The sequence below is a fragment of the Patagioenas fasciata genome, chromosome 18, assembly GCF_037038585.1.
Source record: "Patagioenas fasciata isolate bPatFas1 chromosome 18, bPatFas1.hap1, whole genome shotgun sequence".
NCBI lineage: Eukaryota > Metazoa > Chordata > Aves > Columbiformes > Columbidae > Patagioenas > Patagioenas fasciata.
Window position 1 is genome coordinate 163,136 of NC_092537.1, and position 12,053 is coordinate 175,188.

The window sequence follows — 12,053 nt, forward strand, 5'->3', positions numbered from 1 at the left end:
CAGGTTTGAGTCATTTCCACATGTCCTGTCACTGGATACGAGGGAGAAGAGCTCAGCACCTCCTTCTCCACATTCGCTCTTCACAAAACCTGCAGAGAGCATAGCATGATGGAAAACTTTGAAAGAGAATTTCCTGCGGAGATGGACAGGTTTTACCTGGGATTTTGACCTCCCTTGTGGCTCTAGCTCAGCTGTCACTAGACACAAAATGTCCTTTTTAATACGGAACTGTCCATGTTATCACTTGTCCTCTTGACACACAGTTTTTCTGAGTGGACTTTCTGTTAAATTGGTCTGCTTGTAAGAGAACAAGCTAATTAATATAGCACTTAGAGAGTATATGCAAGAATTACTTTGAAAAATGTAGAGTTCTAGCAAGTAATGACTGCTTTACTCCTCAGTCTTACACTACTGACCTACACAGAAATGTTTCTGGAGCAGATGATAGGCTCTGTTTTGAAAAATCAGCAGCATTGGGTGATAACCAAGTTCATTTTTCTAGGAATGGCTCTCTTCCTCAAGAATGTGGCATTTCATGGAATCCTACTAGATGCAATCTTTGAGGAGGGAAACCAAGAGTGGGAAGTAGTCTCAGAGCTGTTGAAGAAAGGCATAAAAGATGGTGTGGTAAAGCCTCTGAGAAGTACAGTCTTCAGCAAAGAAGAGGTAGAAGCTGCTTTCAGGTTCATGGCACAAGGAAAACATATTGGCAAAGTTATGATCAAGGTAATGAGATAACGGCTTCGATTATCTGATGCATCTGTCATCCTCTGTAGGTGACTTTATTGGATATATTAATCCAGTTCTAGTTGAAGTTTTACAACTAGGACAGTGTGGGGTTATTGTTTTTGCTGCTGACGTTGTAATGTGTGTAACTTTCAAGCTTGTAACTCTGATTCTACAAGGTTAATTCCCGTCAACTGGAGGAGCGTATCATGGAAAGATTAAAAAACGCGCTGTGTATCTGATCCTAACTGCTCTTTTTTTTTTCCTTCTTTTTTCCTGGGGAAAGGTCCAAGAAGAGGAAAAGGAATATCCCGTGGGGTCTGAGGCGGTTAAAATCTCTGCTATCTCTCGAACCTCCTGTCCACCTACCAAGTCTTACATCATCACAGGAGGCCTGGGAGGATTTGGGCTTGAGTTGGCACAGTGGCTCGTTGAGAGAGGAGCACAGAAGCTTATACTGACATCTCGTTCTGGCATACGAACGGGTAAGTAAAACCCAAAAAGGAACATGGAGTGTGGCTGCCTTTCAACATACCTCAGTTTGTAGTTTCTCTCTATTTTTAAGTGTCATATCAGCAAATAATAATGTCTTAATCTATTTTCTTCCCTCTCATGTATATATTCTCTCACTTCAAATAGCTGATGTCCCCTTTATTCTAAAGGAGGAAGTATCTTTGAACTTGACCTCTTTTCCAACTATTTCTTTCTTTATTTTTTTTTTTAATGCTTCCTGATTCTGTCACCCCGTTTTCTGCCTTACCCAGGGTTTTTTCTGCAGCCTCGCTTTTACCTTGATCCCCTCTACAAAGTCTGTGTCCAGCTGCCTCACCGACTTGTCCAGTGGCTGTAATATGGTGGCTCACATGCCACAAGGAGAGGCCTGTAAACTCCTTGCTAAAGAGACTGTTTCTGTCACTGGAGTTATGTGTGGAGCTCCTTCAGATAGCTCGTCTGTAAAGATGTACCCTACTATCTGATGATATCAGTGAGCATTTTTACTCAGTTTTAAGCCATTAGTTCAATCACAATTGTGGCATTGAGATGCGATTTCTTATCAGCGGTAGTCTTCAGTGTTTCCTCATACAAATTCAGTCATAACAAAACTACTGTCTCTACAGATTTCTTCTTTCTATTGGCAAGTTCATAATTGCACCAGTTGTGCAAACACATAGATCTAATACTTCTACTTCTCAAGTTCTGGCTGTGCTACTGTAATCTGTTGGCTTGCTCTAATTTAGTCGTTCTTTTCTGTCTCTATCCAAATTTGTCTTAATTTCCCTTCACTGTTGTACTTTTTCTTCCTTTCCTGGCCCCTTTGCATTCTCCTGGCTCTTTTCTCCTCTTTCATCTATTTTGAATATTTCTGAAACTCAGATGATTTGTATCTACTTTTCAAGTTTTGTCCGCTCCAGCTCTTTCAGCTGAATCGGGAATCGATTAGCTGTTCAGTCCCTAGCTGGTCAGAAAAGCATAAGAAGCAGGTTAACCAGAGCCTTATAGTTTGAACGCTTCATTCCAGGCACTGTTCACCTTTACTTTTTTTGTAGGCTACCAGGCTAAACGTGTTAGAGAGTGGAAGGCGCTGGGAATCCAAGTGTTGGTATCTACCAGTGATATTGGAACACTAGAAGGAACACAGCTATTGATAGAAGAAGCTTTGCAGCTGGGCCCAATTGGAGGCATCTTTAATTTGGCTGTGGTAAGTGACAAAAATGCTTAGGACTTGTAAGAGGCAGCAGCCATTCAGGTGGCTTTTTTTACAGAGGGCGATCAGGCTTCATACAGTTTTAGGTTGTCTGTGCTTCAACGGACACTTTGCTTTGGGTTTAGCTGGTGACTAAAGGCTTGTGGATCTGACTCCTTGACCTGGAAAGCGAGTTTAGTTGTGGGATAAGACAAATGTTGCCCAAGACCCCCAGAGACAAGGAAAATCCTATTCAGAACTTGCCAGTTGAAGGCTGCAGTGGCAGTACTGAAAAAAGCAGATGTACTAAAAACCGTGTTGGCCTTGTCATATTTCAGGGCATTGAGGATATGTCTGTACTGTAAAGTTAAAAAATACATTGTGTAGTAATATCCTCTCATATCTCAAACCATGTGGCAAATGTAAATGGAGAAACTGAAGATACTGAAACTGCACCTTTTTTGTTTCCTCTCCTCTCTCTCTTCTCCCGCACGCCCCAAAGGTCCTTAGAGATGGCATGATTGAAAATCAGACCCCGGAATTTTTCTGGGAGGTCAACAAGCCCAAGTATTCAGGCACCCTTCATTTGGATCGGTAAGTGTCTGCAGAAGGGGCAAATATTAACTGCTTTTATGGTCAGAGAGCTGATTAAACTTATTGTGCTAGTCTTGAACTCGCCTTCCATGGTAACACATAATTAGCAGGTTTTTCTGATGGGATTTCTCTCCCCTGCTCTGCTCCAAGGGTGACTCGTCAGAAGTGTCCAGACCTGGACTATTTTGTTGTGTTCTCCTCTGTAAGCTGTGGAAGAGGAAATGCTGGGCAAAGTAATTACGGCTTTGCCAATTCTACCATGGAGCGTATCTGTGAGCAGCGACATCACGATGGACTGCCAGGTAAGACGGCTTTACTCATTGCACAGAATAGTCTATCTCGCCAAACATCCGGAGGGGAACCAGCTCACCAGAAACTTGTGCATTTGTCTGGAACGATAATGAATGTTGAAGATTGGTTCCTCTTCTGTTACTCTGAGTCATCCATGTGTGAATGAACGCTGACCATTTAACAGTGCAAAGGAAATGCACTGTTTTTTAACTCCCTTTTGTTGCTACCGTGTGCCTTAAGTAGTTGCCTAGTGTGTTTGTTCTTCTGATCTCTCCTCCAGGGCTGGCAATCCAATGGGGAGCCATTGGTGACGTGGGTATCCTTCTGAAGACAATGGGAAACAGAGAGGTTGTGGTTGGGGGAACTGTTCCCCAGCAAATCAGCTCATGCCTGGAAGTGCTTGACATCTTCCTGAATCAACCTCATCCTGTCATGTCCAGCTTTGTCCTAGCAGAAAAGGTCTCTGTGAAAAATGAAGGAGGCAGTCAACCAGATCTTGTGGAAGCTGTTGCTCACATCCTGGGTAAGTGCTCTCAGACAAGCATTGCTGGGCAGTGTCTACCATCTCAGGGCTTTTGAAAAGCAGTGGTGCTGCTGTAGGTGCTCTCTTCAGCATCTCCTCCTGATCTCCTTTGTGGTGTGGGTGTGTTGTTGTGGGGATTGTATCTTTTTTTCCTTTACACTGTTCCTTCTCTCTAATAATTTGCTTCTTCAGTGTAGGCTTTCCTTCCTTAGTGTGTTTACATACATGCACATGCATACTTCAGTGTCTTGGGTTTTGTTTAGAGTGGACTGGTGCCTTTTCTCCAAATAGACAATCAACAGAAACAGCCTCCAAGACCAGAATTCTGGGACAGCATAAAATAGAGCAAATATGACTTTGAGTACTATTCCAGCTTCCAAATGTTCACTTCAGGATGTCCCTGTGCCACAAAGAGTAACTTTAATGTACTTAGTGACTAGCTGGTCATGTATTCTCTTACCAGCACTGTCTGTCGTGAATGTCTAGTAACTGTAGCTTAGCTGTGCATTACAAGAAGCGCCATGTCCTCCTGTCTGTTTTGAACCTGCTTCGTTTTACCATTGTGCCCCTGTTCTTGTGTTGAAAGTGAATTATCTGTGCTAACTCTATGTCCCATGTCAGCTGTCTCTCTTGCAGACAGAAGTGTGTACTGATCCTTTGTTTTCTACCAAAAGAAGTACTGATAAATTAAAGACAGTTTCCTGAGTATTACTTAAGGAGTTATGTGCAGTAACTGATAGCAAATATGACCTCCAAGAACAAACGTGGCTTTTGCTAGTCTGAGGAAGGTGTCTGGGAAATTGCACCAGCTGTAGGGTTAGGAGAGAGTGTGTGAAGACACCAAGGGAGAAGCTGGTCAGAAGCCTAATAGTGGGAAGGGGGGTAACATGGGGCAGCACAAAATGGAAGAGGGGAGGAAGAGCTGTAGATGCAAGATGAGATGTCTTTTATGGGTAAGGAAAGGGTGAGACACTTGAACAGTGTGAAAATTGAAGGGGAAGGGGGAATGAAGACAAGAAGAATCACCTCCTTCAATGTGACGGATGTCAAGTGTTGCAATCAACTGTCATTGACACTAAATCTTCCATCTCATTCTCATATTGTAGCTGAGGCTTCATGTGTTAGGTCTAGGACTGCAGTTTCAGTTAGAGCCTCAAGAATGTGAAATTCCCCTAGCTGACTGTTCAGAACGTCATCTAGAGCTGAAGTGACACTGTTCATAAAGCCATGCACGCTCAATGTCTGCTCTAAAGACTAGATCCCATGTGACCAGATGTGGCTTGTAGAGGAGGTGGCTTCTGAAAGCATTAGATGATCCTGAAAGGTGAGTCTCTAGCTGTAGTTTATTCAGGTTTTAGAAAAAAGGAAGCTGAGAAGACTGCTAGAGAGACCTAGTGCCGAAAGGAAAGTGGCCTTTATTCAGTGTGCTGGTTGTTTTCTCAGGTGTCCGCGACGTGAGTAGTCTGAATGCTGAGAGCTCCTTGGCCGACTTGGGCTTGGATTCCTTGATGGGCGTGGAGGTGCGCCAGACCCTGGAAAGAGACTATGACATCGTTATGACCATGAGAGAAATTCGCCTCCTTACAATCAACAAACTGCGTGAACTTTCTTCCACAGCCGGGACAGCAGAGGGTATAGTGTTTGGATCAGGGTTGAGTCCAAACCATTAAGCTCCCAATCTGTTGCTTTCATCTGTAGTGACATAAACCTCTTAACAAATCATGAAATAAGGTTATAGCTGAAAGGCTTTCGAATGACAGACATGCCACTGAAGTGCATGGTCCATTGGGTCAGGCCCATCAGTTCTGGGGACATGGTGTAAGGATGAGCATGAAAGCCGCTTTCTTGCCTGGCTGGTATCTGCCTGCATGAGCGCTGTTATGCAGCTGTAGGCAAGATATGATTTGAGACCTTTTACCTGTCTGAGGAATAAACAACCTAATGTCATGCTTACTGTAAACTAGCAGCATATGTGGTTGCTGCAGAGCAACTGGCAACAGGAAGATCCCTGTGTCTGTGCTGTGATGATTTAGTGAGCCAGTGGGCTAATCCAGAGCTGCCTTGAGACTGTCCCTTAGGACTATAGCCATGTGACCAGGACTGATCCTGAATTTAATTGTGTTTGTCTGGTGTGCTTCCCTTCAAAGAGCTGAAACCATCCCAACTGATGAAGACAGGCCCAGGTGAACCTCCAAAACTAGATTTGAGCAACTTGTTGGTGAACCCAGAAGGGCCAACAATCACCCGGCTCAATGATGTTAAGAGCACAGAGCGCCCTCTTTTCCTTGTTCACCCCATTGAAGGATCCATTGCGGTTTTCTACACTCTTGCCTCCAAACTGCATATGCCCTGCTATGGGCTACAGTGCACAAAAGGTATTATCTCAGTTCTTCAGCATCTTCAATTTGTAGATGTAACTTTCTGAATTTTGGTTGCCTTATAGAGAGAACTTTGTTTCTAGGCTCCTAAACTCGGAGGATCAAGCATCAGTACCTATAATCTGCATAGGGTCATGTCAAACATCCCCAGATAACAAGAGAAGTACGAGGTTAGGCTGAAGAGCTTATGTATGGGGAAATGAAACAATTGCGGGTGTTGAATTCAGTCCCTGCCAGCAAATAAGCATGCAGGAGAAAAACAAGGAATGCTGTCCTGCCTGTCTTTGGAAAGCAGGAACATTACTATTCCTTGTCCAAATTGGAAGTTGCTAACCATAATTTAGAAACTTCAGAATAACATAGATGTTTCCAACAGGGTTTCTGAGCTCCTGAAAATGTAATTGTCTGCCAGTGTGTTTTCCCCGGAGTCTGGTTCTAACTTGCTTCTGTGTTCTAGCCGCTCCCTTGGACAGCATACAGAGCCTGGCCGCCTACTACATCAACTGTATGAAGCAGATACAGCCTGAAGGACCTTACTGCATTGCTGGATATTCTTTCGGTGCCTGTGTAGCCTTTGAAATGTGCTCTCAACTGCAAGCGCAACAAAATGCTTCCCAGGCACTCAACAGTCTCTTCCTCTTTGATGGGTCTCATTCCTTTGTAGCAGCATACACTCAGGTAAGAGATACAGAGAAAATCTTCTGTCTGGGGCCCATGCTGTGTCATCAGGCTCATGTTCTTGGAGCTTGCTGTTTGAGATCTGAGCCATCTGAAAAGCTGACAGACTTTCTCTGACAGAGGAGTTGGGGGGCAGCTGTAGATAGTGGATGCTTAAGGGTGGCTGAGGGTGGAACCATAGGGGCAGTGGTCTTCATTAGCTGCTGAGACCTGGGACACAAACGTTGCACTTGCTGTGGTAAACCATAGTGTTAGTATGCCTTCTGGAAGATCCTGGAGCCTGGAAGACAAGAGCTTCATACAGGGGTGCTAGGAAACCTTGCTTAAGCTTTCCTTTCCGTTTTCATTGTACTTTCTAGAGGATACTAAGCTCTCAGCAGTTGCCATCTGTGGATTTACTTTCTCATCTGTCTTCAAGGGATCTGCCCCCCCCACCCCAAGCTTCAGTCCGTGTTTTTTCTTTCTTCCTCCCCTCTTCCTTTTTGCCAGTTCAAAGCCCTTTGTTCTGTAATTGTTTTTATCTAACATTCAAGATCAGGCAAATCCCTCTCCTGTTTGCATTTTATTCTTTTTTCCAGAGCTACAGAGCCAAGCTGGCCCAAGGAAATGAGGCTGCATTGGAGACCGAAGCATTGTGTGCCTTTGTTCAGCAATTTACAGGCATTGAATACAATAAGGTAATGTTTCTTTTATATTTTAATCTCTTTATGTTGCATGCAAGGGGTGTGGTGGTGGTTTTTTCCAACAGATATTGAGACTAATGGGGAAAACAATGTTAATATTTCCAGCTGCTGGAGGTTCTTCTGCCCCTCAAAGATCTGGAGGCTCGTGTGAATGCTGCTGCAGACCTGATAACTCAGGTTCATACAAACATCAATCGTGAAGCACTCAGCTTTGCCGCTGCTTCCTTTTACCATAAACTGAAGGCTGCTGATAAGTATATACCGGAGTCCAAGTATCATGGGAATGTGACGCTGATGCGGGCAAAGTCTCACAATGAGTATGAAGAAGGTCTGGGTGGAGACTACAGACTCTCGGAGGTCAGTCTGCGGCCCACTGGTGACTGTTGAGGTTCTCTTCATATTTGGGGAAGCAAAAGAAAAGCATAGAAAATCATCCTTACTAAGGGAGAATGGATTAAAACCAGCCTGAAAGAAATGATAATATTGTGGTCTAGCAAGATTTAAAAGTCTTCAAAAACAAATGGGTTGATGGGTTCTGGGCGTTTTCTCAGGGTAGTGAGAGCCGCAAGGTCTAGCCTCTGTGTTAGGTTCGTATAGCTAATTCTTGCAGCTCTCCAGATAGACTCTAGATAATAAAGATGCTAAAAGAGAGTAACTTGACAGAAGTAACTTTCAGTCTCCTTCTTTCACTGTGGACTCCTAAAGTTTGTCTACTGCATTAGAGCAGTCTTTTGAAGAGCAAATGTCAGCTTTCGGACAGTAAAGGTGGCTTTTTCTTAGTTATCTTTTGTGGACCACTCAGTAGTATGTAGGCCTAAAAAACTTAGGGTTTTGGCCTGTGGTCTAGATAAGGTCAGTTCTTTAGCCCTTGTTCATGTAAAAGGATTAAGTGTCTTACATTATGGTACAGATACCAGAGGAAAATAAGTGATTTTCAGAATTAGTGTCCTGCTTCTTGCATCTCCTATCCCTTCAGACTTCTAATTTACATTCATTGTCGATTCCAAGCTAACGTGTTTATTATGGAAGGAAGATTTGTGATGGTGGGAGAAATATTCGGTGGAGGGGTTTTCTTAAGGGTGTAGACGTAGCCACTTTATCTTTCATTCTTTGATGTTGTAGGTAAATTACTCTACTAGTGTGAGGTTGGTTGGCCTCCTGCCTGGCTTTTGTTAGAGTGAATCACCTGCCAGGCTGTCAGACTATCATGCTTTAAAACATTGGTTCTAAACAATGCCTTGCAGTTGAGCGATGAAAATGTGTCAGAGTAAAACTGGTGCTGTTTTCAACTGAGTTTGGTAGAGACAGTGGTATAAACTATGAGTGACTTAGAAGACTGGCAAACCCCAAACAGCTGAGTCACCAGCTGGTTGTAAACTGTGAATGTAAACGTTTTCTTTCTCGTATCTGTGCAGGTATGCGACGGGAAGGTATCTGTCCATATTATTGAAGGGGATCACCGCACCTTATTGGAGGGAGATGGCGTCGAATCAATTATCGGGATCATCCACAGCTCGCTGGCAGAGCCTCGTGTCAGTGTTAGAGAGGGTTAACTTCTGCTTGCTTACTGTGAACGGTGAAGAAAATGCCAACAACATTCCTTGTTACGGCAGACCCAAAGGAACTTTTCCTGTTGTTTGACATCTCATCTGCTCTGCTGCCGGAACTGAGAAGTCCAGCTGAACTTGATTGGTCTTTTTCTCTCTCTTTCTTGCTCATCTTTTCCTTTTCCAACTTTTATGGGTTCTCTCTCCTTCCCTTCCTGTGCTTTGTTTTCCCCTAGTATCCCTGTCCGCGTTACTCTAGTGCTGTGACTCTGTCACTGCGCGCTGCTGGGAGGGTTCCCCACTGGTGGTCGCTTCCTACACCCTTGGCAGTATGGAAAACAAAATTAGAAGTAGGTTTCTTGTGCTCTATATTATTTTGTCTTAACAGTATTCCAAAGGATATGTGATAGCACTTGTTCACCAAGCCCAGTGAGCAGGGAGGGGAGCTGCAGCTGATTTCGGAGATACCTTTTGTCTGTGAAGAATCTGTCTGTAGTTAGATCAGAAAGAGAATTCCATTGAGGCTTTTGTAACTATATTTTTTTAATTTGATATATTCTACGTATTTATTATGTCAAACCAGAGACTTCTTACTTGGTTTTAATTTATCGTGGGTTATAGGAGAAAAGAAACATTCCTTTTTTGGATGGGAAAGTTTATTCTACAAGAGGAAGTTGCCTATTTGTTAAACCAAAGTGCATCCTTGGTACAGTCTGGTTTATTTGGGGGGTTTGTTTTTTTCTTCCACTGTCCAGCACTGGTCAGAAAGGAAAGGGCAGAAGGGAGGGTTCTTGCCATCATCCGCTCTTTTGAGGAGCGATCGTGGCAGGATGGATGGTTTGGCAGCTGGCACTGTGTACTGAACAGCCTTAACTTGGGTGTGATGAAAGCAGTCAAAGGTGTCCCTGGGCAGGTACTTTGGTTACATTTGTGCAAGGTTCTGTGCTCTACTATATCAGAACCTTAGCAAAGTATTAAGGCTATTGCTTTACCTTATTCCCTCCCACCTATAGTCTCAACACCCAGCCAGACATTTGGAATTGGGGGAAACAGAATTCTTCAACAATAGCTGATCAAATCCTCTTGCCCCTGCTCTCCCATAACCAAATCTCAGGCAAACATACAAGCATCTACCCAAAGCCCTTGTATATTTTCTTCAGTGCGAGGCTTGTGTATTCATTTTCCTCTCAGTAATGAGACCGGAGATCCCACATAAGTTAGCTAAGTAATCAGTTTGATGGTATGGTTTTCAGATATAGTACCTTTTTAAAGGAAATTTGCATAAAATCCAGTTTAAACATTTCTTGCATTTGCTATGCTTGATCTGTCCTTTCTGAAATCAGTAAATCCTTGCTACACTTATGATACAGAGGAGACCGGGGTAGCAGCAAAGCACCAACTAGGAGGAGCAATCGTGCCTCTTGAACTGCTGTAAAGCCTCAGTTCTCTCCCTCCTCGTCCCCAGTGCAGGACCTGCGTGAAGCACCTGTCAGAACAGGAGTGCTCAGTGACCCGAGCGGGTGGCTCTTCAGTGTGGGTTCTGACCTAGTGTCTTTTGCTTATACCACCCTCTGTTGATAGTGGCTGGGTTAACTGGTTTTAGTTTTATAACTTATTTCTTTTGTGAAATCTGAAATAAAACCAACATAATGATATGTCATCTTAAAACATTTCCAAAATAAGTCTTGTTATTTTTCTTTTTTTTTTTTTAATACTTTTTGGTCTGAAGAGTGTCTTTCTCTTTGACTTTCCTAGTATTAAACAGAATTGATCACTGGTTGGCTTTTTGTCTTATTCTCTACCACCATTTCTTAATTCTGTGTTTCATCTGGAATATCTCATTTCTTGGTATAAAGCAAAAACTGCTGCTAGCATATCTGATTTGGAGTCTGTAGAAATAATAACAATAATAAAGAAGACTTATTATTCTGGAGCATGGCTTCTTGTTGCCATGATTTTGATACCTCGGATACAACCGAACCACACACCTATAAGATTGGAAGAGAAACTCTCAGATTCTAATTCTGGCACCATTGCTGTAGTTTTAGACGAGCCATTAATGCTACTGCCTCAGTTTCCCCAGCTATAAAATGGGACTAATAGCATCTACCTCGAGGCGGTTGGAGTGCTGGATAGGCAGTGGGTGTGCAGGCTGCTGAGCTGTTAGGTGTGATGACGGGATGTTCGTGATGTGTGAGGGTCAGGTGCCTTACAGCTGCAAAGAGTCTGAACCTGCTCTGTGGCCATGTGAACTGGGCATATGTGCGTACTACGGGGCTTCATTTATCTGCTGCATACTGTCTATGCACATCCTGGAATGAGATACTACATCAAAATGTGGACAGGTGGGTTTGTTTCTTTTGAATTTAACTACTGGCAGTTGTAGCAAGCTTGAAAAAAAGAAAAAAAAGAACTGAAAAAATCCTATGTACTTGCCTTGTTTGTATTGAAAACCTAGGAGGAAAAACAAAGTGATTTAAACTTTTAAGGAAATGGGTACAATAGTTTTGTGATAAAGTGCTTAACAAATCTGAATGTGTGAAGGGAGCAAGGACTAATGCTGTTCCAGCTGTCCAAGCAGGAGTTGGACCAGTTTGCTGTATAAAAGTGCATGGTCCCATCTAAGCAAAGCTTGAGGACACTGGTTTAGTAACAGAAGTTCCTCAAGAATTACTTATAGCCTATATGCTCTCAGTCTTCTTGTGGTTGTTATTTGAAAAGCAGAAGGTGGTTTTGTTTTTGTGGGCTTTTGGGGTTTTCCTGCCCCGTAGCCCCTTGTGCAGCTAGCTCTGAATGCAGCGTGCCAGAAATTAAACCTTACTGGTGCTGCTACGACTTATTTCGCAGCAGCCTCTCAGATGGACAGAGGTAGAATAACAGCGTCACAGTGCAAAATCAAATCCTGCAGTTCCTTGTTCTGAGAAGACAAGGACGGGGTGAAATCCTTCA

At 43.3% G+C, this 12,053-nt stretch overlaps 1 protein-coding gene across 1 annotated transcript in view; it reads left to right on the forward strand.

The window, feature by feature from the left end:
* The window catches only part of FASN (fatty acid synthase), a 37,726-nt gene extending 26,689 nt beyond the window's left edge, over positions 1-11,037 (forward strand). Inside the window, exons 32-43 of the mRNA XM_065852750.2 lie at positions 503-726; positions 1,013-1,211; positions 2,274-2,425; positions 2,913-3,004; positions 3,155-3,306; positions 3,576-3,818; positions 5,262-5,450; positions 5,966-6,193; positions 6,654-6,874; positions 7,453-7,551; positions 7,663-7,914; positions 8,973-11,037. Of these exons, the coding sequence (XP_065708822.1) occupies positions 503-726; positions 1,013-1,211; positions 2,274-2,425; positions 2,913-3,004; positions 3,155-3,306; positions 3,576-3,818; positions 5,262-5,450; positions 5,966-6,193; positions 6,654-6,874; positions 7,453-7,551; positions 7,663-7,914; positions 8,973-9,110 (2,189 nt within the window). The 3' untranslated portion in view covers positions 9,111-11,037. The remainder of the gene's footprint in view (positions 1-502; positions 727-1,012; positions 1,212-2,273; positions 2,426-2,912; positions 3,005-3,154; positions 3,307-3,575; positions 3,819-5,261; positions 5,451-5,965; positions 6,194-6,653; positions 6,875-7,452; positions 7,552-7,662; positions 7,915-8,972) is intronic.
* The last annotated feature ends 1,016 nt before the right edge of the window (positions 11,038-12,053 follow it).